Source organism: Marmota marmota, unplaced genomic scaffold (assembly GCF_001458135.2).
Source record: "Marmota marmota marmota unplaced genomic scaffold, marMar, whole genome shotgun sequence".
Classification (NCBI taxonomy): Eukaryota; Metazoa; Chordata; class Mammalia; order Rodentia; family Sciuridae; genus Marmota; species Marmota marmota.
Window position 1 is genome coordinate 11,508,452 of NW_025999998.1, and position 27,146 is coordinate 11,535,597.

The window sequence follows — 27,146 nt, forward strand, 5'->3', positions numbered from 1 at the left end:
AAAATCCACTTCCCCATGGTATTGAAAGAATTAATTCCATATATTAGTATATTTTACTTACTTTTAAAGTCATCTCACAGGTATTACCCTTCTTCATTGAATGAGGGGATTCATAGAGCTTCCAATCCATGGAGATTGGCACTCCGTACGTACATGTTAGCTCCCTTTTTATTTGATAGCCAAGTTTTAGGTAGACATAATAGGTGTTAGCCCTGCTATAGGCAAGCATAGCAACCAAGAGTCTTTAAGTCTTTTATGTGAGGCTGAGTTGGTCTAGAACTACCTGTGTGATTTGCCAATTATTTTTAATTTATTTATGCTTTTTAACTTGGGCTCAAACCCAAGGCCACACCTGGTAGGTAGTGGCTGTCCCACATCCCCAGCTCACCATCCCTGGTTCTCATTCCATCCAGCTGCCTTCCTGTCAGCACCACTGAGCCCAGCAGTGATCTTCTTCCCCACAGGAATCTTCCCTCTGTCACCTCCTAGAGGGGATTGGGAATTCCTCAAAGTTAAAGATTTCCTTTGACCCTTAGCACCACCCTGAGCCTCCAGCCCTGTCTTCCATGAAAATTTCATTCCCACATTAAATGTTCAGTGAGAATCCAGGTAGAAAAAGTTGTCACTGGGTCAGTGCCCGAGTGCCCAAACTTCGGTAACAGTTATTGCAGATTCTTTAGTTGGAGAACTTTGCCCATTCAGGTCTTTATTTTCAGTTTTAGTCATCTTGGTTCTTTTCTGTGCCCATTCTGGTAGAATTTCATGTGACCTTTGAGTTGTAGACCCCAAATTAGCTGAAGTGAGGAACTTTTTAGGATTGGTATAGAGGAGGGTACTGCCTCTACCTAAAACCAGGTGTCTGATGCTGCCAGATTCATAGCCATATGTTTAATAGACAATGACCCAGCCCGTTTGGGGTTTGAAATGTCAGCATAGCAGGCCCCAAACCAGAACTTTTCCTTGGGGCTAGAGATTTTCTTTTATTCTCTGATTAGATTTTTTTTAAAATCACTAACCCAGATTTAGAATTATACTGCCACCTCTTATGTTTAGAAACTCGGCTTAGCTTTTTTAACACCGAAAAGAGTTAGGATTATTTTTTACCTGGATTCACTGGTGTGCATTGCTGGACTACCCTTGGATATATATTAATTTCCATTCTTCTGGGCATGTAGAAAAAAAGTTTAATGCTTTGCTCACTCATAAGATCTCAATACTATTTTTATGTTTGGATTTGATTTTTAAATACATGTACTTTTCACCCTATATTAAAAATGAAACCAGCAGCCCATTTAACTTGGAGTTAAAGATATACTTTTCGAAAATGCAGTTTTAGAGTCAAGTGTAATGGTGCATACCTATAATCCCAGAAACTTAGGAGGCTGAGGCAGAAGGATTGCAGAATAAAAATAAAAAGGGCTAGGGGTGGATATGGTTCAGTGGTAGAGCACCCCAGAGTTTAGTCCCAGACTTTAAAAAAAAATTTTTTTTTTAAAAATATGCACAAACTCAGCTTTTACTGAAGTTGGAATTGTGCCAGCTTGGGCCAGCATGATGCAAGCAGATGTGATTGGTGCTTTGAACAGCACACACCTATGTGGACAGAAGACATTATTTCTTTCTCCCGCCAGCTTCTCGGGATAAGTCAAGTCTGTACATATCCATCTTTTACATTTTTCACAAGGCTGTTTATTTTAGATAAGGGATTTCCCTTTATAAACCTGTCCGCTTACTACAATGACGCTTTATTTTGTTTTTTTATTTATTTCTGTAAGCCCATCTGTTCCTGAGCTATCTCTGGTCATTGATTTGACCTTTATTTTATTAAGCACTTGTAATAAATCCTGAAAGCCACTTGTGGAAGGATTTTAACATTTTTCTCCTAACCCTAACGAACAGGATTCCAAAAGAGGATTTGGAATTGCAGTGTCTGGAGGCAGAGACAACCCCCACTTTGAAAATGGAGAAACATCCATAGTCATTTCTGATGTGCTCCCAGGAGGACCAGCTGATGGCCTGCTTCAGTGAGTCTCCTCCCGCCCCCCCACCCCACCCCTGGTTCCTGCCAACTGTGCCAGTTGTCACTAGACAGGGTACTTTGGTTGATATGCACTTCTTAGGGAAAAAAAAAAACAGTTTTATATAACATTTGAAAAGTCTTCAAGCAGTAATTGAGGCCATAACTAGCACACCATGTTTTAACAGTCCCCAAATGTTGGGGGACATTTAAACCCTTGTGGAGAGGAGGGCAATTATTTTTCACCCTATAAGAAGGTAGTTGCAAATATCACTTCACGGTTTAGGAATCATTTCCTAAATAGAGCGCTTGCCTAGCATGTGTGAGGTACTGAGTTTGATCTTCAGCACCACATAAAAATAAATAAAATAAAAGTATTGTGTCCATCTACAACTAAAAATATTTTCTTTAAGTTTTTAATCAGGATGGCTGGGGAGATAGCTCAGTGGTTGAGCTTATGCCTAACGTGTGAGTTCCTTGTTTTTGTTTTTGTTTTGATTTTGGCTTTCTTTTTGTAGTCCTGGTGTTGAACCCAGGGCCTGGTACATGCTAGGCAAGCATTCCACCACTGGGCTACATTCCTAGCCTGAGGCCCTGCGTTTGGTCCCCTGGGTTTAATCTCCAGTACTATCCAAAAAGAAAAAGAAAAAATACTGAGTACACTTTGGTTAAATAATGACCTTTATTTATAAGAGGGATGCAGAAATTGGGAAAAGATACTGCAATAAAGCACAAGTTTGCCAGCCTTGTGGCCTGAAGAGATAATGCCAATTTAAAAGATCCATGTCTGAATTCTCTCAGGATAACTTCTCAGGGCAGAATCTAAAGTTAGCTAGATGGCTGCATTGGCCAGGTAGGTCAAACATTGAGGTTCTGTTTAAAGTCCATATGGTCCTGTCAAAGTTTGTAGTCTTTGATAGGAGCAATGTGAAATTGTAAAATAATTTTTTGGGTCAGTTAAAGGAATACAATTCTGTGTTCTTAAAATTTCTTTCTTTCTTTCTTTTTTTTTTTTTTTTTGGCTGTGCTGGGGTTGAACTTGGGGCTTGTTTGCGTGCTAGACAAGTGGTCTACCACTGAACTATACCCCCAACCTTTAAAATTTATTTAGGAATCTGATGCAGGCTCTTGACTTGCTTCCCTCCAAACAAGCACAAATGGGTATATACTTATTTTGGGAGAGTGTTTGTAGATTTTTCTGAAGCCCTCCATGCACCTCACTAACAGAAGAAAGATATAGAAATTTCTTTGAGTACAGATCTCACCGTTACTAGGTGCCTGCTGGAGTGGCCCAGTGGTCTGGGGGCAGTCCTCTTTCTTCCTAAGTGGTCTGCGCTCCAGCCCCCTTTTCCCTCCATGGTTTCTCTCTGCTCCCGCAAGTAACTTGGCTCCGGGGGCTCTGTTTGCCCACCACACGGGACCGCGCTGCTGGCNTGTTTAAAAAAAAAAAAAAAAAAAAAAAGGTGGCTGCGATACAAACCCCAGGACGCCCACCCACCCAAAGAGCCAAAGAATAGTTCCTGTAACATTCCACCTTCCTCCTTTTAGTCCCTCTTGGTAATCCACCACCAAGCTTGGGGACTTTGCCCCAACAAAATTGTAAGCACTGTTAGGTTTTTTGTGTAAGACTCTTGCTGTAGCATGGATAGCTGTGATTAGTGAGTCAACTGTCTGTGGCTACCAGTCACACCGAGATTGTAACAGCATTTTTACTTTCTGTACAACAAAAAAGTTTTGTAAATAAAATCTTAACATTTTGAAAAAAAAAAAAAAAATTGAGCTCTGTGGCTCAATTTCTTTCCTCAGAAGAACTCTGACCAAGTTGACTGATCTTTGGGAGCCCTTTAATAAGCATCTTGGGTCAATTTGCTGCTTATGTTCTACCTAAATAAATGATTTCCATCGAGTAGATGGGAGTTTTTCATGACCTGTTTTTATTTCTTGTTTACAGAGAAAATGACAGGGTGGTCATGGTTAATGGCACCCCCATGGAGGATGTGCTCCATTCATTTGCAGTTCAGCAGCTGAGAAAAAGTGGGAAGATTGCTGCCATTGTAAGTACTGGCTTGGCTTTCGGCTTGCCTCAACAGCATTTTGTTTTTATGCCCAGAAGAAAATTACCGCTTGCTTCTGAGCATTTGACAGAATTACGTAACCTAGGGCCCACTAGCTTCTTGCATCCTTAGTGCTTTTGGAGGGTGATGTTATGGGTGATGTGAAGATGTGCATAAGCCATCCTTCTGGCCTTTTCTTCGTCCTTCTCCTAAGACCAGCAGTTCTCCTATCCAGGCAGCATCACAATGTCATGACAGTTCTTACTTCAGCATGAATCTAAGAATAAGGACGTTCTTCTAAGTACCATAATGCTATTAACATAGTTAAGAAAATTTGTATTTCTGCAGTATGACCTGATATTCAGTGCATATCTCAAGATGTCTTTTATAGTCTTTTCTTCTTCCAGGATCCATGTTTAATCATCTAATTATTTCTTTACTCTCTTTTAATCTAGAAGGGTACCTTTTTCCCCTTGCCTATCTCCCTCCTTTCACTGTGTGTATGTGTGTATGGGGGGGATGGGGGTTTACTGGGAATTGAACTTCCATTGAGCTATAATTCCAGCCCTTTTTATTTTTGATTTTGAGACAGGATCTCTCTAAGTTGCCCAGGCTGGTCACAAAGTTGTTATCCTCTTGCCTCAGCCTCATGAGTCACTGGGATTATAAGCATGTGCCTGGCACCCCTTCTTTTTAGTGGTATTAAATTTTGGAAGAGTCTAGGCAGTTACATATAGAATGTCTCACTTTCTGAATCTTCATAATGTAGAGAGTTCCGGCCTCTGAGGCTTTTTGCTCTTGATGGAAGCAGGTATTCTTATTATTCTCCATTTGAGGCAGGGAATGCAGAGCCTTCACAGTTATTGTCTTATTTTAACTCCCTGAGGTTTTAACTGACCCTGGTTCCTGATGAAAAATCCAAGACTTAGTGCACAGGCAGGGTCATAGCTGATTGTTTAAGAGACAGACTAAAGCCAGCAGAGCTCTGGGTGTTCATGCACTTGGCATTACTATCCAATGAAAATAACACATTAACTAAGGATGTGTATTTTTAAATATTTTAAATGTTCTTCAAACTATTCTGATTTTCCTTATTAAACCTGTAAAAACATGGCATTTTAAGGATGAATTTTGGTTACTTTAAGAAGCCATCACAANTATCACCAGGCTTACGAGCCCGAAGATCGCACCTACAGCCCTCCCACTGAACACCGCCGCAGGGCGCAGCCCGATGCCCGCTACGAGGGCTCCAGGAGCCGCAGCCGAGAGCACCTGCATTCCCGCAGCCCCAGCCCCCAGCCCAGGGCTCGGCCAGAGCACACCGGCCAGTCAGACTCGGACAGGCCCATTGGGGTCCTTCTGATGAAAAGCAAACCTAACGAAGGTAGGTGGAAAACAAGCACTGTGCTGCTAGTTATAACCAGCTCTTCCATAGCACCTCCTAGGTGCCCAGCTTTGACCTCAGTGCTGGTCACCTGTTGGCTCATTTAATTCTTACAAACTGTGTCCTGAGGGAGCACCACCTGTACCATTATTTTATAGACAAAGAGACAGGCATAGAAGAGTCCATTGCCCTGTGCAATAGTTTCACCATGGCAAAACCAGGCTCTCCAACTTTGGCTTTGCATTACCAGGCCAGTGGTTCTCTAAGTAGCATATCACCTGGACACTTGTTACAATGCAGATTCTTAGGCCTCAGCCCAGCCCCATGGAATCAGAAACATGGAGTGGCCCTGGGGCCTGCAGGTAGTGGGCTTCTCAAGCTAGAGAAACCAAGAGAGAAGACAGTACTCCAGCGCTTCTTGATTTTCTGTTCTATGCCAGGAGCTATGCTGGATAAATATTCTCTTATTTAATCCTTATAAGAACCCTGTGTGGAAGGAAGTTTTATTCTAGTGCTGTAGGTCAGGAATACCATGATACAGGGAGGTGTTTGGGTAGATCTGTGGTGGAGGTGGTCTCTGCCACATCCATTTTATCACATCCAAGAGGCATACTCTATATTGCAGCTAGTGAAGCAGTTAACGCCTGGAGTTCATAGGTGGAGATTCTGAGACTCAGATGGGGAAGCAACTTGCCCGTCTTGAAGCCAGTATGTAGATGATGGAGCTAGAACTCAAACTCCATCCCTTGGGAGTAGCTGATAGGAGATCAGTAGGTGAGTGAACAGGGCTTGAGAGCCCATTGTTGAGCTAGTCCTAGCATCAGTACTTGTCTTCTGACTTAAAATTTCTTCTAACATATCTCCTTTTGCTCTCCAATGGTTATTTCTAGGGAAAAAAAGATGAAAAGTGCCCCCACCCCCATGCAAAGTGAAAGTGAAAGACCTCTTGCTTTTCAGTTTCGGGATTTGCATTTAAATAGCCTGCCAGATGAGAGGGCTTGTTTTCTCTTAATTTTTCATAAAGGGTTGAGTTATATAACCAGGTGCCTATTGAAATAACTGAAGAATAATGTGAGGGGCTGAGTGGGGTTCAGGGTAAGAAAATAAAGCTGAAAGCTGAGAACGCATCATCCTGAGGAAGGTGCATCTTAGGTGTAATGATTTCACAGAATTTTTATAACTCTTGTGAGGAGGTGATCATTCAAGAACCCTCAAGCAGAATAAGAACCACCCTGTATCTAGTTTGACAGATGGGATGTAGAGAAGTTTTTAGAGTGAGAATATGATAAGAGACACCTCTTTAAGAGTCTGACCCTATGCTTTGGGGCATGCACCCAGGATCTTAAGTTCCTGAATGCACTGCTTTTCAAACTTCTCCTTTCTTTCTCCTTTTGCTCTTCCTCCACCTTCTTCCCTCTTTCCCTAGCTCCTGCCATGAAAATAACTATTTCTTGTAAACAATCATAGAAGCACCTCCATGTCAAAAACTTTAACAGGAGTTTGGTGGAACATTACATTTTCAGTGTGGTGTACCTGAGAATTCCATTACATTAAATTTTTAAAATACTGGTTGCAGCCCTCTAAGTTGATCTCAAACCCCACAATTTAGAAACACATTATCCTAAGAGACTGCCCCCATCATGACCAGTCTTAGTAAATCAAGGGGAAAAAAAGGGGGTTATGCTTCTGTGTTCATACAGTGTTTTTGCTCTTTCTTGACCATTTTGTTCCCCAAATCAGGAAATCACTATATAAACAATTCCACTTCTCTGTGTGTGTGTGTGTGTGTGTGTTTTGTGGGGGGAGCATTTGCTGGGGACTGGACCCAGAGCCTCACATGTGCTAGGAAAGTGCTCTCCCACTGAACTACAGCCTCAGCCCTCCACTTTAAAAGAATTTTTTTCTCCCTTTGCTAAGATTATGTAATAACTTAGCTTTCACTGTCTAGTGTGCATAAGAATAGTGTGCATAAGAAGTTCAACAATAGGTCAGACATACATTTGATTAAGGAAAAAATACCATCAATTCATAGGCTCATTTCATTGGGCACCATATCACCTTGCATATCAAGGTCTTAGAAGCTGGTCAGCTGATTTCTTCATTTAAGAAATGCCCACACATACATTAACAAATCTATTTGCAAAGGTATAACAGAAGTGCAATTTTTAAGAGGATAGAGAGAGGGGGTATTGTTATATAAGAAAGAAATTATTCAGTCAGACTTGTCAGCCTTGTGTCCGGGGCTGTGATGCTGTTTGACCAGTAGAGGGTCATCACCCATGAAGGTAGAGGAGTCCTCACCCTTCCTGTTTGGTATTCTTATCAGCTCCTTGTGTATGTGAGGGATTCAGGTTTACTGTAAACCATCAAAAACTTAATTTTTAAATTTACTTCATAACTTTCCTGAATTAGAGAAAGTTACTGTTTTATAATAAGATTTTCTTTCAGAACAGTGGTGATAATTTTTTAAAAAAATGAATGTATTTGTTTTCAGACTTCTAGATTGTGATGGCTTCTTAAAGTAACCAAAATTCATCCTTAAAATGCCATGTTTTTACAGGTTTAATAAGGAAAATCAGAATAGTTTGAAGAACATTTAAAATATTTAAAAATACACATCCTTAGTTAATGTGTTATTTTCATTTGATAGTAATGCCAAGTGCATGAACACCCAGAGCTCTGCTGGCTTTAGTTGAATTCTTTCAGAATTACCTTGCCTGTCTTACTGCTTTTCTTCACACACTGAACTTTCAGCGCATGACCCTGTACCGGCTACATTGTTACAGAAGGGAGTATTTCCCCTTTTTCCTTTGTGGGGGCAGCCTCATTGTCAGCAGAAGGTCTTATTAAGATGTTGCTGAGTTGCTTTTTTGTTTCCAACATTTTATTTGAAAAGTATTAATTTTGGAGCTTACACCTATAGCCTTCACCCAGTTCTACCAATTGTTAACATTTTGCTACATTTGCTTTCTAAGTCCTTTTCCTCCCTTTTTTCTTTGAACCCCCTTGAAAGTAAGTTATAAGCAGCTTTACTCATTACCAGTAAATATTCCAGCAGGTGAAATCTCTCAAGAATAAGAACATTCTCCTATATCACAATGCCACTGTCACACTTAAGGAAATAAATATTAATAGCCCGTCATATATTATAATATAGCTCATTTTGGAATTAGTCCAAAATATCGTGACCCATCCCCTCCCCTGTGCTGGATCAAGGATCTATGGAGTTCATGCACTGCCTTTGGCTTTTATGTCTCTTTTTAAATGTGGAATAATTCCTCTGCCTCTTTTTTTTTTTTTTAAATGACCTTGATTTTTTTAAAAATAAGAGTCTCGGCCCATAGCAATAGAACATTCCACATGATATTAATTTTTTGTAATTTTTTAAATAGTAGCTAGGCTGACATATGTGTGTATTTATGTTTTTGTTTCTAGAGTATGGTCTGCGGCTGGGGAGTCAGATCTTCATCAAGGAGATGACCAGAACAGGTCTGGCAACTAAAGATGGCAATCTTCATGAAGGGGACATAATTCTCAAGGTGGGTGGATGAGGACAGAGAACAGCTGTGTTCCTAAATGCATTCCTAGTATGCAACTCCATGTTCAAATACCAATAAAGAAAAACTTGGCTGTGTTGGGAATCAATAGGAAGAGCAGCACAGCAAGATGATTTTATCAGAAAAACCAGACTCAGGGCTGTAGGTATAGTACTATGGTAGAGCACATGCCAGGCCCCAAGTCCCATCCCCAGCACTGGGGGGGGGGGGGGGGAGAAAAAGAAGAAAAACCAGAGAACTAACCTATATAATGTATCCATTTGCTCATTGCTCTTTTGGACTACTTTAATGTCACTTACTTACTTTACTTACTTACTTTATTTATTTATTTACTTATTTCCCCCTAGTTGTAGATAGACAGAATGCCTTTATTTTATTTGTTTATTTTTATGTGGTGCTGAGGATCAAACCCATGCCTCACCCATGCTAGGCAAGCGCTCTGCCACTAAGCTACAGCCCCAGCCCCTTTAGTGTCACTTTTTAAAAGAAACCTCAAAAAATACTGTCTCTTTTCCTGTTGACTTAAAGTTGAGGTTTTTACTCCTTAAAATAAGGAAAGATGAAAGGGAGAGCGGTAGTATATGAATGCTGGTTAAATTTAATAGTTATCGTAAACCTCTCCAGTGAGGAAACATGTTCCAGTAGTAAACCAAACAATTGTCTTAAGCTTGCAAGTTAAATAAATTAGCAGAGTATACTGCAGCTTTTACATGGTTGCATTTGGGAGCCAGGTATTCAGGATTACGTTTAATTTAAAAGATAATTATTGTTTATTTATTTTTACTCAATGCATTATAGTTATATATAAAATTGGAATGCATTGTTGAAGACCAGTAGAATAGGGGAAGGGGCTCGGGGAAGGGAGGAGGGAAGGGAAGGAAATAGTACTGGTATTGAAATGGAGAAAATTATGTTATGTGCATTTATGAATATGTCAGCATGAACCCCATTTTTTAAATAACTTTATTTTATTTATTTATTTTTATGTGGTGCTAACGATCGAACCCAGGCCTTGTACATGCGACACGAGCGCTCTACCGCTGAGTCATAACCCCAACCCCAAACCCATTATTATGTATAACTAGTGCACTAATTTTTTTAAGTGTTATTTTCTTAAAGGATTAATTTCCATTTTTCTTATTAACAGTTTTGGTTTTTAAGTTTGCTATGTCTGTGATGGAATGTGAAATTCTGGAGAGTAAGAATTATGGATTCTCTACACAGGACATGCAGATTGACTTTTTTATGCATAATATACCTGCAACATAATAAACAAAAATATTCATTGCCTAAGGTTAAAAAAAAAAAGATTGTTTTTTTATTCAGTGATCCTAAGTCCAAGTCTGTTTGAGTATCTGAACAAAGCCCTTATGATTGTAGAAGGAAAACATATAAATTGCATGCTTAGCTGTGAAAATTCTATTGTATATAGCATTATTATTTTTCATAAATACAGATCAATGGAACTGTCACTGAGAACATGTCTTTAATGGATGCACGAAAATTGATAGAGAAGTCCAGAGGAAAACTCCAGCTCGTTGTGTTGAGAGATAGCAAGCAGACCCTCATCAACATCCCCTCGCTAAATGACAGTGACTCTGAAATAGAAGGTAAGGAAAGAGGATGGTGGGGAGCTTAGCCAGAAGTCAGTAGGACCATTGGCCTTGCATTCTCATCCGGTTAGCAAAGCTAGCCAGTCAGAAGTTGAATTTCCAGTGAAGTGTTCTCTTTTAAACTTTAATTTCAAAAGTTAAGTGTTCAATTGTTATTTGTTTATTAAGTGTCTACTGAAATTAGGTTTCCAGTATGAAATTCTGGTGCACTTGTAAACTCCCAGAGGACTCTTAATTAAGCCACTGAAATCAAAACCTGTTAGTTGAAAAAAAAAAAAATGTATACAAGCTAGGGGAAGGTGGCATGCACCTGTAGTCCTAGTCACCTTGGAGTGTGAGGTGGGAGGATCACTTGAGCCCAGGAGCCTGGGCAACATACACCCTGATTCAAGAAAAGAAATACATGTCTGAGCAGTTCGGAGAACTAACCTATATAATGAATCAATTTGCTCATTGCTCTTTTCCTGCATTTGCTTGTGTGTTTCTTTAAAAGTGGCTGTTAGTATTTCCAATAGAGAAGGCAATCTGGAGTATAACTAACAGAAAGTTTCTAAGATTTCAAACAAGCTTTTGGTTTTTAAAAAAGAATTTCAAATAACCCAATCAACAAATGGGCCAAGGACCTGAACAGACACTTCTCAGAGGAGGACATACAATCAATCAACAAATACATGAAAAAATGCTCACCATCTCTAGCAGTCAGAGAAATGCAAATCAAAACCACCCTAAGGTACCATCTCACTCCAGTAAGATTGGCAGCCATTATGAAGTCAAACAAAAACAAGTGCTGGCAAGGATGTGGGGAAAAGGGTACACTTGTGCATTGCTGGTGGGACTGCAAATTGGTGCGGCCCATATGGAAAGCAGTATGGAGATTTCTTGGAAAGCTGGGAATGGAACCACCATTTGACCCAGCTGTTCCCCTTCTCAGACTGTTCCCTAAAGACCTTAAAAGAGCGTACTATAGGGATACTGCTACATCGATGTTCATAGCAGCACAATTCACAATAGCTAGACTGTGGAACCAACCTAGATGCCCTTTAATAGATGAATGGATAAAAAAAAAATGTGGCATTTATACACAATGGAGTAGTTCTCTGCACTAAAAAATGACAAAATCATGGCATTTGCAGGGAAATGGATGGCATTAGAGCAGATTATGCTAAGTGAAGCCAGCCAATCCCTAAAAAACAAATGCCAAATGTCTTCTTTGATATAAGGAGAGCAACTAAGAACAGAGCGGGGAGGAAGAGCGTGAGAAGAAGATTAACATTAAACAGGGATGAGAGGTGGGAGGGAAAGGGAGAGAGAAGGGAAATTGCATGGAAATGGAAGGAGACCCTCAGGGTTATACAAAATTACATATAAGAGGTTGTGAGAGGAAAGGGAAAAAAAAACAAGGGAGAGAAATGAATTACAGTAGATGGGGTAGAGAGAGAAGATGCGAGGGGAGGGGAGGGGAGAGGGGATAGGAAGGGGATAGGAAAGGCAGCAGAATACAAAAGACACTAGTATGGCAATATGTAAAAACGTGGATGTGTAACCCATGTGATTCTGCAATCTGTATACGAGGTAAAAATGGGAGTTCATAATCCACTTGAATCAAATATATGAAATATGATATGTCAAGAGCTATGTAATGTTTTGAACAACTAATAATAAAAATTAAAAAAAGAATTTCTTTTTAAAACATAAAAATTTGGGACTGGAGTTGTGGCTCAGTGGTAGAGCACTTGCCTAGCACATGTGAGGCACTAAATTTAATTCTCAGCACCACATAGAAATAAATGAATAAAATAAAGGTCCATCGACAACTAAAAATATATTGTAAAAAATAATTTAAAACTTAAAACTTAATTTGGTCTCCAGCATATCAAAAGTCTGGTCCTGTGGTCACTGCCAAGAGTGCAGTTCAGGAAAGCAAAAGGATTGTGAGGATTAACCCCAGTATCCTAGGAGTTTGCAGGTTATTTCCATGCTACTCAGAGTGTGGTCCCCAGCACCTCAGCAGCATTAGTGTCATCTGGGAGATTGATAAAACTGCAGAATCTCAAGCCCTACCCCAGAACAACTGTGCCTCAGGAAGATCCCTAGGTGATCTGAATACACATTAAGGTTTGAGAAGCACTCATCTATTTGGTGGGAATGAGCAAATATGTAATACAGTACAGATGGACTTCCAGGTCCTTGGTTCTGTATCCTCAGATTCAGTCAACCACAGATTGAATATATGTGGAAAAAACAATTCCATCAGGTTCCAAGAAACAAAACTTGAATTGTCTCATACTGAGCACTGTGCTGAATCCACATAAATGTAGTAATATTTGGGCGCACTCTGCCAAAGCCTCTTGCCATTTCACATACTCAATCTCTCAGTACTCATTGCTTAATACCTCTTTTTCTTGTTATTTTGCTATTTACCTAGCGTTTATATTGTATCAGGCATTATAAGTCATCTTTAGATGTATCTTTAGAGTATACAGGAAGATGTGTGTAGGTTACTTGCAAATACTATGCCATTTTATATAAAGGACTTAAGCATCTGCAGATTTTGGTTGTAGTGAGCCTGAAACTGTTGTCCTGCAGATGTTGAGAATTGACTATAACTGAATTTTCATCCTTCAGAAGCAGTTATAAAGGAATGTGGGATGAAAGAGAAATGTACAGTTCTGAATCTGACTTCCTCTATATTAATTTTTAATGCCCTTCCCTTAAGGTTAACTTCTTTTTTTTCCTGCGTCTCTTACATTTCCCATATCTCCTACTGAGGAAATAGCATAATTTCGGATACATATCTTAAATATTTTACTATAAAAGTCTTTTTTTTTTTTTGAAACAGACGTCTCAGAAATAGAGTCAAACCGATCATTTTCTCCAGAAGAGAGACGCCAGCAGTATTCTGATTATGATTATCATTCCTCCAATGAGAAGCTGAAGGAAAGGCCAAGGTGAGATGACATGTATTTCCCTTGCACACTGGGGAGCTACACACATGCATGTTTGTGAATCTGTTACCTCTGAGATGTTAACATAACCTATGCTTTAGTTCAAGGGAAGACATGCCCAACAGATTGTCCAAAATGGGCACCACACCCACTCCATTCAAGTCCTTTGGGGACATTGCAGCTGCAGTTGTCACAGAAACCAACAAGGAACCCAGATACCAAGAGGAACCGGGTGAGGCTTTAAGACCACTCATTTTGGGGGAGACTGTGGTTTGAATCCAGGATATTGTACATGCAAAGTGCATCCTGCACCACTGAGCTAGACCCCCAACTTGAGGCATTCATTGTCAACACTTGAGTTTAGAATCATGAGATTCAGAGAGTGGTTTGAAAGGGAGAGAGAAATTATAAAAAAAAAAAAACCTCATTCTTAAAATGGTTGAGTCCATCCTCTTTTTATGCCATCAAAATTGATCATATTTGACATATTTGATGGGTGATAGTCCTCTTACTTTCATCCATGATCCCAAACTCATCACCCTAACTCTGCCACCCTGCAGTTATCATCCTGTTTTGTGTGCATAAATATTTATACCTGGGAAATATGTAGTCTCATTATATGATCTTTTAGTTCTAGAAAATATTGTCATCTTGTACATGTGCACATTGCATTTTGGTGGTTTGTTTCTCTTCTTACAATTTTGAGAAAGTATTAGGACCTGCTAATGCATCAAAATTAAGTTTTACCATAACCCATTATGTCCCACCATTCTAGATGTGGGTACCTATAAAAGCTTAAGCGGCAAAAATACCATTTATGGTAACTTTGAAATAATATTTGAATATTTGTTATGTTTGCACAGTTGAACTTTAGAAACTGTCTCTTGCTCATCACATCAGTAACAATGGATGTTTTGTATTCCACAGTTCCTCAACCCAAACCAGCTCCAAGAACTTTTCTTCGTCCTAGTCCTGAAGATGAAGCAATATATGGGTATACATCCGTCCCCCCCTTTGTGGATGGACACCATACCTTTATTTTATTTATTTTTGTGTGGTGCTGGGGATCAAACCCAGTACCTCACAAATGGTAGGCAAGTGCTCCACAGCTGAGCTACAACCCCAGCTCCTCTTTCTCTTTCTTTTTTTCTCCTGTTTTCTTTTCCACACTGCTAATCTGCTTAACTGAAATCCAGAAGAATAGGTTTCTTTACCAGCTACCTTTAACCAACCTGTACTGCTGATATTTATGAGAGTGGAATCAGTTTTTTGAAAAGCAACTTGTGGAACTAGGTGAACTTGGTGATGATGATGTTCCCTGCTTGCCTGCCTACTTCTCCAGAATATTATTTTGAATATTTGCTTTTGGCAGAGGCATAGCCCCAAACAGGTGAAGCATTGTTAAACTGTGGTGCCTCAGTAGTGGCTGCAGTGACATGATGATCCCATTGTGGGGAAGGGAACAGAGGTAACCAGGGCTCTGCACTTGATAATGAGCCTCTGATTCAATGGTGTCAGGAGCAGCAGCTGTATTAGGACCACCTTCCATGGACCAGCTTCTATGTCTTCATTTGACAAAAGCTGAGGATACCTGCAGGTTTTCTTTTAAAAGAATCCTAAACTGAGTGTTGGGTAGCTTAATTTTGGCCCTAATTCTCCCCTTTGTTTGCTTTCTCATCTTAAATAAGCTGATGCAAACATTTTATATTTCACCTTCTTCAGTAATGTGAGCCTGCTGGTATTCACCTAACTGTCCCAAGGAGGATAAAATCATAGACTAGATGAGAAAAATGAGATGAATGTCACCTATAAATTGCTCTGTAGATAGACAAAATTAAATCTCTCATCTGCTAGTGTGCCCTCTCCCCTCCCCTTTGAAAAATGATCTCTCATCTCTTTTTTTTCTGGAACCAAACTTATTGCAGCCCTAACACCAAAATGGTGAAGTTCAAGAAGGGAGACAGCGTGGGCCTCCGGTTGGCTGGTGGCAACGACGTTGGGATATTTGTTGCTGGCATTCAAGAGGGCACATCTGCAGAGCAGGAAGGCCTTCAGGAGGGAGACCAGATTCTGAAGGTGAGGGAAGCGCAGCCCTGTTTCCGTAAGTCTCTTGCTGAGTGGGCTTTTCTGGGTGTTCTTTCACAAGGAGGTGGTCATCTTGTGAAAACAGTCAGTGACAAGTGTGTTGATGTTCAGCCCTGAGGCCTTGTCTCACATAGGCCCTGTCTCATCTGCTCTAGAATCCAAAACTCATCCCTTGGTCTACAAGAATTTATAATGTTTAAGACACTATGAATTTAGTAGTTTGATTAATGAAAAAAGTCAAGAGTCTAATTAAGAACCTGCAAGAAAGAAATTTCAATGGGTCTTGTGACCTAATTGAATAGGCATGACTATTAACATCAGACCCTGTTATCTGAGCCCTGCTCCAGCCTCTCAGTAATTCTGTGACCCTGGCTCACCCTGAGATGTGGTTTCCAGGTCTCTTGAGTGGAGATGAGAATACCTACCTCTCAGGAACCCTGGCAAGATTAAAAGAGAGTACTTCTAAGGCCCAGAGCACAGTTCCTGGCAGATGACACACAGCTGCCACTCAGTATGTTGTTCACTTTTAAAACCATCCAGGAAAAGAATTCCTGGTTCATAACATATCGGTAGAATTCTTTTCTGTTTCTCTTTATTCTTTTTGCAGTACTAGGGATTAAACCCAGAGCCTTGGGCCTGCTTCTCAAGCACTCTACCCCTGAGCTACATCCCTAGCCCAACATATTGGTAGTTTTATTAAAATTGCTGTATGTTTGTATAATCTGTTGGTGTTAAACAATTAAAAAATAACTCAATTTTGATATTTAATGCCAAGTATGCCGTTGCTATAGACATATAGCATGCTAGAGAACTGTCTTCATTGAAATTTTGGAATTTCTTTCCATTTTTGTTTTTTGTTTGTTTGTTTGCTTTTTCCTTGTTAATTTTAGTGGAAAGCCCATATGTCATTTACTGAGGGTCTGATAAGTGCTTCTAGGCTCAAAGGAGAGGAGAGAGAAATTCACAGAACCCTAGAGAAAACAGCAAAGTACAAAAGCAGATGGCTGCTTCCTTCTCAGCACTTGGCTCCATGGCAGTAGTTCAGATTTCATTTCTGGAGTAGGGGAAGGGCAGACCTTGATCATGAGCTTTGCTAAAGCTTTCCAGTGAAACTCTAGACCCTCCTTGGCTCCAGTTGGGCTCCTAGAAGACTTGCGACTTGAGTGAACTCGCTACTTGAGTGTAGCTGTAGCACATGATCCTAGGAAACATGCGCCACCAAATGCTGCTGATAAAAATCCTGTCCAGGTGCCAGCGCATACCACTTTACGCTCAGTAAATATGCTAATAAAGAAGAAGCATAATTCCTAACTGCTGTGAAGCCATCGGGTGTCTGCTGGAGATCTGGAGCTTTTGCTCTTTAAAGTTCAAGGATAAAATAAATCTGTCCTCTTTGTGTTGGGGAGTTGGTGGTGGGGGGGAAGCAGTGTTTTCTAAATTTTCTAGTGAGCTCATATAGGGATTTGATCGTCCCACCTCCCTGTTTGTCATTATTAAAGACAGGGAGCGTCACTTAATGGGTAAAAAATCATATTACTCAGCATTTATGTTTAAGAAATGTTTGTTTTCTGATCTCACCCTGGTGACAAGGAAGAAACTGTGGGAACTGGCTTCTTTTGCAGTAATCTTGTATGGGGAGGTCAGGTGGTGAGGTGGTCCTCTTTCAAGGGTGGGAATAAATTTTCTATGGACTACAAAAGGAGCCCTGAGCTCTGCAAAAGGGTGAAAAAGATTGTGTTTGCCTATCAGGGCGGAGAAGCTGCTGCACAATGGTGAGCTATAGCTGATACAGGATCCTTTAGGCTCACAGCAAACCGGACTGGACCCTGTGGACTACTAAATAGCTCATGAAAGAGGATATTTATCAGAAAGGACGGTGTGGTCTAACCCTCAAAGCGCAAAAGTGCTGCCCTGGCTCTTTTTACTTTCATTTGTTTCCGTGCTGCCTTTCATGCCCAAACTGAATCTGGGAGGTGAACTGTGTCCATAGACTAATGGCATTTTTCAGTTGGAGGGTTTTTAAGTGTGGCTCTGTTCTGTTTTGTAAAGGTGACAGATTGATGTGTGAAATGAAAGCAAGAGTGGGCTATGCTACTGTGTAATGTCTTACCCAAAACAGAAATATGTTTATTTTTTCCTGCTTGGCTTGACCCATCTCATTGCTTATTATTTATCTGGTATAGTTGTCATTTATCTTTCAGAAACCTTTATGGGATGGAAGTGAGGGGAAAAATTTTGTTTGGTTTTAAACCAATGAATCCATCTCACATGATTTCATTTTGACCTTTGTGGGTTTTTTACCTGATTGATGTTTAGCCTCATGTGGCCATAGAGATGGGCAGAGGGACTTCTGATATCCTCCCCCTGACCCTGTGGCCCTGGTTTATTTAAGTAAATAAATATAAGCATCTACAGCTCATATAAAATCATATATGTAGCCGTACAGAAATACAGAAACCACATGAGGAAAGATTAGCACCAAAGTTCAGTGATCCCTATTTGGGGACAGAGAGGTGGGAATGACAGTATTTTAAATAATAAATATTGTTAAAAAAGGAAAAGTTAGCTTGCTTGCTCTAGCAAATCACATTTTTATTTATTTTTTTTCTTTTTAAAGCACCAGATTAGTTTCAGTCTAATGTCTACTTTCACTTAATCACACATTTGGCCTTAATTAAGGCCCTAAATCAATGATAGTTTTTTCCCCAGTAATAAAGCATTTCTTTTATGATTGAAAGGATTTTGTAGCTCTCAATAACTGAAGAAAATATTTCATAGGAATTCTGTATTCTGTATCTTTTCATTTCTATAAAATATTATTAAAACATCCAACACTTCAAGATAATTTTAAGGATACAGAATTCTGGTTTCAAAATATTTTTTCTTGTTATTACTTTTCAGTTTTATTTTCTCTCTAATTTATTTTGCAAACGCCATTTATAGTGATCCCTATTCAATCACTGTGGAATAAATAGGGGCTCTTTGCCAGAAATAGGTGTGAGCCAGAAGCTTATGTTATATAAGGCCATGTATTAGACTAATGGTCTTTCATAAGGCTGATGCTCTTCAATTCATAAACGCCCTTTGATTTCATAAACACAGGTTAGATGTCTTTCAGGGATAGGATCTATAGGAGAAGGATGGATTTGATCAGAATCCTTACTTGTGGATTTTATTTGAATTGATTTAAACATGGATCACCAAGCTCCTTTACCACAGACCCCACTGCTCCCTATTACACATTACCTTCCTGGCCAACTCTATGGGAAACTACAGGAGAGGAGGAGGCAGACATAGCCAAAAGATGGTCCTGGCTGATCCAGTGACAAATCCATGGTCTAGTGGTTTATTTCTAATTGGATTGGCAATTTGGGGAGTCAAGAAAGTTAGTGGTGCCCATGCAGCTCAGGCCCATGGGGAAGTGCTAGGGAGGGTATGAGTAGAGAGACACTAAGGACCTTGGTACGTCCTTGTTTTGCTTTGGAAGACTGACGAAAACAGACAGATTAGGTCACTTGACGCCTAACTATGAAATCTCTCTCCTCCTGTTTTTCCTTTCTGTCAGGTGAACTCGCAGGACTTCAGAGGGCTGGTCCGGGAAGATGCTGTACTCTACCTGTTAGAAATCCCCAAAGGTGAAATGGTGGTCATTTTAGCTCAGAGCCGAGCTGATGGTGAGCATGTTTGGTCATTTAGTTTACTTGGGGGAGGTGGGAAGGATGAAAGATGTGTCTTGGAGCCAGAATAGGAAAATACAGGAGTTAAAAAATTGAAATGGATCTTGACGCCTGATCCCAGAGTCACAGGTATATATGGAGAAAATTTGAGTGCTGCTTAACTTTGTACAAAAATGTTTCCTCCCCATCTACTGAAATAATTTCATTGGTATGTCAGTTTGGAATTAAACTTCTTTTCTGAACAGTGATAGGCCATTAAGTTTTGCCTGGAGTTATTACTGATTTTCCATATAACAGGTAACCAGAGCCATACCAGCTGTTGGCTCCCACCTTGACCAATGTGACAAGTTGCTTTGTCTTCTTGGGCCTGGTTGTCATCTGTGAAGTGGGGGGCCACCATAGTCTCTTCCCTGCCCATTTCAGAGGGTTGATTGACAACTGTATTAGTCAGGGTTTTCTAGAGAAACAACTCATGGGAGACATTGGAACCAGTAGCATTTATTATAAGAAATTGGCTCATAGGATCATGGAGGCTGGCATATCCCAAGATCTGCAGGGTGAATTAAAGATAGAGACCCAGCAGAGCCAGCTGGAAGGTCTAACCAGGACAGTATGGTTTCATTACAGAGGCAGGGGAGAGCTGAGTTCTCAGTTTGAAGGCCACCAAGAGAGAAGAGCAGTGCCCTCTTAACTTGAGGGTGGGTCTCATTTTTTGCCCTATTCAGGGCTTTAGCTGATTGGATAAGGCCCACCCACATTAGTGAGGACAATATGCTTTATTCAGTCTATCCATTTAAATAATTACTCTCATCCCAAAATACCTTCCCTCTAGAAACATGTAGAAACACCCTCTAGAAACATTTGGAATAATGTTTTGACCAAATATCTGGGCATCCATAGCCCAGGTTATTTGAGACATAACATTAACCATCTCAGCAGCTCATGTAGTTGGTTATACATCCTTCTTCCTGTTAGAGCTGTGATTTCTGTAGGCCCATGCACTGGGTTCACTGGATGCAGGGATGCAGGGAAGGTGACGTGGGTAATCAGAGATGGGAAAAACCAGAACTCAGGAAAGATCTTTAAAACAAATGCAGTAAACCATGCTTTTGCCTTTCAGTCTATAGAGACATCCTGGCTTGTGGCAGAGGGGATTCATTTTTTATAAGAAGCCACTTTGAATGTGAGAAGGAAACTCCACAGAGCCTGGCCTTTACCAGAGGGGAGGTCTTTCGAGTGGTAGATACCCTGTATGACGGCAAGCTGGGTCACTGGCTGGCCGTGAGGATCGGGAATGAATTGGAAAAAGGCTTGATCCCCAACAGAAGCAGGTACCTCACATTGCACATTTCCACACACCCCTTTAATGCCCCCCATCCCACCCCCCACAAGCCCATAGAATCCCTCCCTTCCTGTGTTAGTCAGCTTTCTGTCACTGTGACAAAAATGCCCGAGAAAAACAACTTCAAGGAGGAAAGATTTATTTTGGCTCATGATTTCAGAAGTTTCAGTCATTCAATTGACCCCATCACAATGGCCTTGAAGTGAGACAGAACATCATGGAGGGGAGCACGTGGTGGAGTAAAGCTGTCCACCTCTTGGCAGTTGGGAGAAAGGATGGGATTAGGGACAAGATACGACCCTTTAAGAACGTGCCCCAATGACCTACTTTCTCTAACTAGGCCCCACTTCCTAAAGTTTTCCCCACTTCCCAGTAGTGCCACCAGCTTGTGACCAACCCTTCAGCACATGAGCCTGTAGGGGACTTTCCAGGTCCAAACTATAAACCCCTCAAATGACCTCTCCCACATGACCTCATCTACTTGACATCATCTACTTGTTTTGAGAATGTGGCCTGGAACTGGAAATAGCCACCAGCCTGTTTGCAATGAGTGTCTTGCATCACTTGCTTGGTTGTTGGGCTTGACTGGGTTTAACAGTTTCCCAAAGAATGTCCACCGCCTTGCACAACATACGCAGGAGGGACTGAGTGGTTGTACTGTCTCTGGTCTCCTTCCTTGGGAGAGGCTATGTACCCCAGCGAATGCCTGTTAGTTGGTTCAGGGATCTAGGAAAGATACCTGTATTTTAGTAGGAGTTCCAGTTGTATTTACTTACATACCAGGTGAGCCAAATTTAGTGTTTTTAATCACTGAGCTCCTTCTGGTGGGTTTCATTGAGAACCCTGCCTTTTTTTGGCCTCTGCGGGGAAATGAAGGTCCCCATGTCCTGTCCTCCCCCTTAGAAACATCTTCATTGTCAAGCTGAATCTTCTCTAATCCAAGTTATTAAGCAAAACTGACTAGATCTGGTTCATGACGTGCACATGTGCCACATGTCCTGGCTCTAGAGATTCATTTCCCATGCTTTCTTCTCTCAGAGCTGAACAGATGGCCAGTGTCCAGAATGCCCAGAGAGACAATGCTGGGGACAGGGCAGATTTTTGGAGAATGCGTGGCCAGAGATCTGGGGTGAAGAAGAACCTAAGGAAGAGTCGGGAAGACTTAACAGCTGCTGTGTCTGTTAGCACCAAGTTCCCAGCTTATGAGAGGGTCTTGCTGCGAGAAGGTGAGGAGGCCCCGTGGGGCCAAGAAGTGATCCACCTGGGCTCTGTGCTTGTTCTCCTTCACTTCCAGGCTGCAGTGGTGAAGTCCTAACTTACCTACATCACTTACACCAAAGGCAGGGTGTACAGTTGGAATCATACACTAACATGGAGCCTGACTTCCAAAATATTACTGTTCAGATTCCTCAGTGGAGGCAAGTTTGCACGACCAAAAAAAAAAAACTTTTAATACCACCAGTCCAAAGTTTTTATATGTTACCCATAGAAACGTTTATCTTTAAAAATGGTGGGGATAGTGAAGTCACGTCCTTTAGAAAAGAACCGGGTTCAATTTCTCTCATTTAATTAGGTTATTTTCAAAAGCCTATGTAATCCTTTTGCTTCTTACCTGAACAGTGAGGCACATGTGTTATTTTAATGGCCTGTCTTGTTTCATTTCAGCTGGTTTCAAGAGACCTGTGGTTTTATTCGGCCCCATAGCAGACATAGCAATGGAAAAGTTGGCCAACGAGTTACCTGACTTGTTCCAAACTGCTAGTAAGTCTATCAGTGATGTTTTCCAGAATTTTTATTTTGAAAAATTTCTAACATACATTAAAATCAAAAGAATAATGAACATTCTCATATCTTTCACCTGACCACTGATTGTTATAAACATTTTGCCACATACACTTTCTTTCCTCTATAACCTGTCCATGGAAACACACACACACACTCACTCACTCCCATACTTATCCTTCTGAACCATTTAGAAGTTTAGAACATTATAACACTTTATTTCTAAATTATATGCATGAATCTCCTAAGAACAGGCACATTCTTTTATGCAGTCACAATACCATTTCCATCTCAGTGGCCAAGAAATTGAACACTGATACAGTGATATTCAGGTTGAGAATCCCTAGTCTGAAAGTCTAAGATCCCAAATGCTCCAAAATCTGCAGCTTATTGAGCACGAACATGATGTCACAAGTTGAAGATCTCACATCTGACCTCCTGTGACAAATTACTAAAAATACTGCACAAAATTACCTTCAGTTTATGTGTAAAAGATGAAACAAATGAATTTTGGTTTTAGACCTGTATTCTATTTCCTATATATTTTTATTATGTATATATATGCAAATATTTAAAATCCCAAGCCCTTCTGGTTCCAAACATTTCTGATAAGCAAAACTCAACCTGTATGTTAATATAGTCAATTTTTCATATTTCCTCAGTTGTCCCAGTTATGTCCCACTTCCAAGGATCATGCATTACATTTGATTTTAATTTTAATTTTTTTTGTGGTTTTTTTCTTTCTTTTTTTTTTTTTAACCTTACTTGGAACATTGACAGTTTGAAGAGTCCAAACCAATTGTCTCATAGAGCATTCCCTATCAGATTGGCCTAACCATTTCCCCATGGTTATCTTTCTGATAAACAAGTATTAGGATCCTTCCCGCTGCATCATATGAGGAGACACTTAATGTCTGGTGTGTCCCATTGTTGTTGATGCTAGATTGGGACATTGATTGTCACTTATTTCTAAAATTAGCTCCACTTTGCTTTTGCAGAAACAGAACCTAAAGATGCAGGATCTGAGAAATCCAGTGGAGTAGTTCGGTTAAATACTGTGAGGCAAATTATTGAGCAGGTGAGAAAATTCACTGGAATGGCATGTTATGAGAAAGAATGGGATCATGGTTTGCTACAATCTCTTTTAGGATAAAAATCTAGTTTAATAATTATTAATCATTAATGGTAAAAGTTAATGTAAATGCAAGCTATTTCACTGTGAGGAAACCATTCATTATTTTGTGGCAATAATGATTTGTCTCTTCAGACTTCTCAGCATTATACCAAATAACCTGTGAAGAGTAGTCCCCATTTATCCAAGGGAGATGCCTTTGAGGGGCCCTTGTGGGCACCTGAAACCATGGATAGTGTCAAACTTTATATATGCTTTGTTTCTTCCTATACATTCATATCTATAATAAATTTTAATTTATAAATCAGGTACAGGCTGGGTGTGATGGTGCATCTATAATCCCAGTGGCTCAGGAGACTGAGGCAGGAGGATCCTAGTTCAAAGCCAGCTTCAGCAACTTAGTGAGAACCTGTCTCAAAGTGAAAAATAAAGAGGACTGGGGATGTGGTTAAGTACCCCTGGGTTCAATCCTTGATATTCAATAGACAGACAGACAGATAGATAGATAGAAAGGAAGTAAGGAAGGAAGGACATGACTTGGTCAGGTGGCACATGCCTGTAATCCCAGCTACTTTCGAACCTGAGGCAGGAGGATCATAAGTTCAAGGCTAGCCCAGGCAATTTATCGAGACTCTGTCTCAAAATAAAAAGGCCCAGGGATGTAGCTCAGTGGTAGAGTGCCCCTGAGTTCATTCCCCAGTACCACCAAAAGAAGAAAGAACGGGATACAGCAAGGGATTGATGACAATAATGTAACAAAAAATTCAAACAATTATAACAATATACTGTAATAAAGTTACCTGAATGTGGAGTGTCTCTGTCTCTGTCTCTGTCTGTCTCTCTCTCTCTCTCTTTCTCAATGCCTTATTATAATATACTCACCCTTGTTTTTACTTGCTCTTGACCTGGGGTAATTGAAACTGCAGAAAGTAAAACCCAAATAAGGGGTGGGAGGACTACTATAATTTTTTTTTACTAAAAGTTATAAACAATTGATAATATTAAAATGGACATAATGTGAAAGGAAATATTTTCTGCCTTTTGATTCCATTTTGCAGTTTTTACCTGAAATAGCTTTTACTTATTAAAACAAACTCTCTGATGCTGTGTTACTTGACATAACCACTTATATGTAACTTCCCCCACCTGTAACAGGATAAGCACGCACTGCTGGATGTGACTCCTAAAGCGGTGGACCTGTTGAATTATACCCAGTGGTTCCCAATTGTGATATTCTTCAATCCAGACTCTAGACAGGGCGTCAAAGCCATGAGACAGAGGTTGAGTCCAGCATCCAACAAAAGTTCTCGGAAGTTATTTGATCAAGCCAATAAGCTCAAGAAAACTTGTGCACATCTTTTTACAGGTAAGTGAAGTTTAAACTCATCTATATTCAAAAGTCAGAAAGAGAATTTAAACAATGAAAGAAGTAAGAAAATAATCTGAATGTAGAGTTTGAAATTGTGCTTGTGACTCCTTCAAAAGTAGTTAACGATATCAGGTATACTAGGCCATGACATTCGTATATTTATAATACGAACTTATTTTGACTACTTGGATGATCAAAATGATCCGTGATGTGGTTGTCAGTGATCATTTTGAAGAGGTTCAGACTTTCATGGGGGAATACAAGGCTAGTTATCAAACTTACCTCACTGCCCAGCACCCACAGCTCTAGATTTTGTGTCATTGTTCTCTGCTGACCATCAATGCATAACTTACAAAGTGAGAAGAACTTGTCTTAATTATTTAAAAACGTCCCCCAGAAGAAATTTGAAGAATTTGGATATTGGATGATTTTAAGGATTTATTATTTTTCTTTTTTTAAGTGTGATAATGTGTGTTTGTATTTTTTTAGTATTTATTTTTTAGTTATAGGTGGACACAATATCTGTTTTTTATTTTTATGTGGTGCTGAGGATCGAACCCAGTGCCTCACGCATGCTAGGTGAGCGCTCTACCTCTGAGCCACAACCCCAGCCTGTGATTGTATTTTAAAAAAACAAAAGAATACTTATCTTTTAGAGATATATACTAAACAAAATACTTATGGATGATGTAGTAGAATGTCTAGAATTTGCTTCTGTAAACTTCAGGGAGGGGAGAAGATGGTATATAGATAAGACCAGACTGGCTAGGAATTGGTAGTCATGAAGTTGCTTGTTGTGTATATGAGTTCATTAAACTGTCCTTTGCTTTTGTGCATGTTTAGAATTTTCCATAACAGGATTTTTTTAAGTCCCCGAAATAAAGACCCATTGCAGCTATTACTCATGAAACTAAAATGGTCTAAAAATATGGCATATTTTAGTAACTAAATATATGTCTGTCTATATAAATGACTAGTTCTGTGAATATGGTATAATTAAAGAGTTTAAATGAGTTACATAAAATTTTTGGTCATGCAAGTGCTGTATTTTCTGGGAGCATCATGAGGATACTGCACAGATGTAATACCCATTCAATAATGATAGCTCTTTAGGGTTCAGTGCCAGTTATCATCAACCTTTGTCATATTTGGCATTTCTCTGATACTGAGGAGGAAGTGGGTTTGTAAGTGTGTGTGTGTGTGTGTGTGCACGCGCACACATAAGCCTCTTGTTTTATTGTCACTTGGCTGCTTGTTAAAGATGCATCACTTTCACTCTGGTGAAAACTGACAGTTCAATGAAATGCACAGGAGGAAATGATCCATCATAAGCTAGATTGCTGGGCATTGTTGAGGTTGTGCTGTTAGCATGAGCATGCATATCTTTTCTGTCATTTTACAACCACTAGTAGTAGTTATTATTATTACTGTTTCCATAGCAGCAGGGAACAGTGGTCCGGCCTTTCTCTTTTTAGGCTAGAAGACAGGCCCAGTGATGTCTGCACAAAGATCCTGTGTAGAAGCCAAACACAGTGACACATGCATGTAGTCCCAACTATTCAGGAGACTGAGGCAGGAGACTTGTTTAGCAATTAAGAGTTTACAAGAGTTACATAATTTTTTTGGTCATGCAATCCTGTATTCGAGGACAGCCTGGACAACTTAGATCATGTCTCAAAAACTGTACTCTCTAGTATCTGTGATGCTGTGTTAATACCACATGTACCTTATAGCACAGACATACTATTCCAATGAGAAAAAAGGATCATATAGGTTGATTATTCCTTATCTAAAATGTTTACGATCAAAATGTTCTGGATTTGGGATTTTGGAGTATTATACATAATGAGGTATCTTAGGGATGAGACCCAAGTCTAAACACAGAATTAATTTATGTTTTATGTATACTGTAGACATATAGTCTGAAGGGAATTTTATAACAATATTTTAAAGACTTTTTCCATGAAACAGAATTTCATGGTGTGGAGTTTTCTACTTGTGACATGGTTTGGGCTTTATAAAAGTTTCAGATTTTGGAGCATTTCACGTTTTCGATGTTTAGAACAGCCAGTAATGCAACGCTTCCTTTTAACAGATAAGAAAACAAGCCTATGTCCTCATGAGTGATTAAAACCCGCTCCCACTTCATTTTTAACCCTGCCTTGAAGTCCACTGAATGGCTAGAAGCT

At 40.0% G+C, this 27,146-nt stretch overlaps 1 protein-coding gene across 1 annotated transcript in view; it reads left to right on the top strand.

Annotated features, from left to right (window-relative positions):
- The window catches only part of Tjp2 (tight junction protein 2), an 86,994-nt gene that overhangs the window by 47,586 nt on the left and 12,262 nt on the right, over positions 1–27,146 (top strand). Inside the window, exons 3-17 of the mRNA XM_048806779.1 lie at positions 1,900–2,024; positions 3,969–4,202; positions 5,220–5,455; positions 8,891–8,994; positions 10,469–10,622; positions 13,465–13,573; positions 13,672–13,802; positions 14,498–14,564; positions 15,496–15,646; positions 19,221–19,329; positions 20,453–20,663; positions 21,713–21,900; positions 22,340–22,435; positions 23,455–23,534; positions 24,744–24,954. Of these exons, the coding sequence (XP_048662736.1) occupies positions 1,900–2,024; positions 3,969–4,202; positions 5,220–5,455; positions 8,891–8,994; positions 10,469–10,622; positions 13,465–13,573; positions 13,672–13,802; positions 14,498–14,564; positions 15,496–15,646; positions 19,221–19,329; positions 20,453–20,663; positions 21,713–21,900; positions 22,340–22,435; positions 23,455–23,534; positions 24,744–24,954 (2,206 nt within the window). The remainder of the gene's footprint in view (positions 1–1,899; positions 2,025–3,968; positions 4,203–5,219; positions 5,456–8,890; positions 8,995–10,468; positions 10,623–13,464; positions 13,574–13,671; positions 13,803–14,497; positions 14,565–15,495; positions 15,647–19,220; positions 19,330–20,452; positions 20,664–21,712; positions 21,901–22,339; positions 22,436–23,454; positions 23,535–24,743; positions 24,955–27,146) is intronic.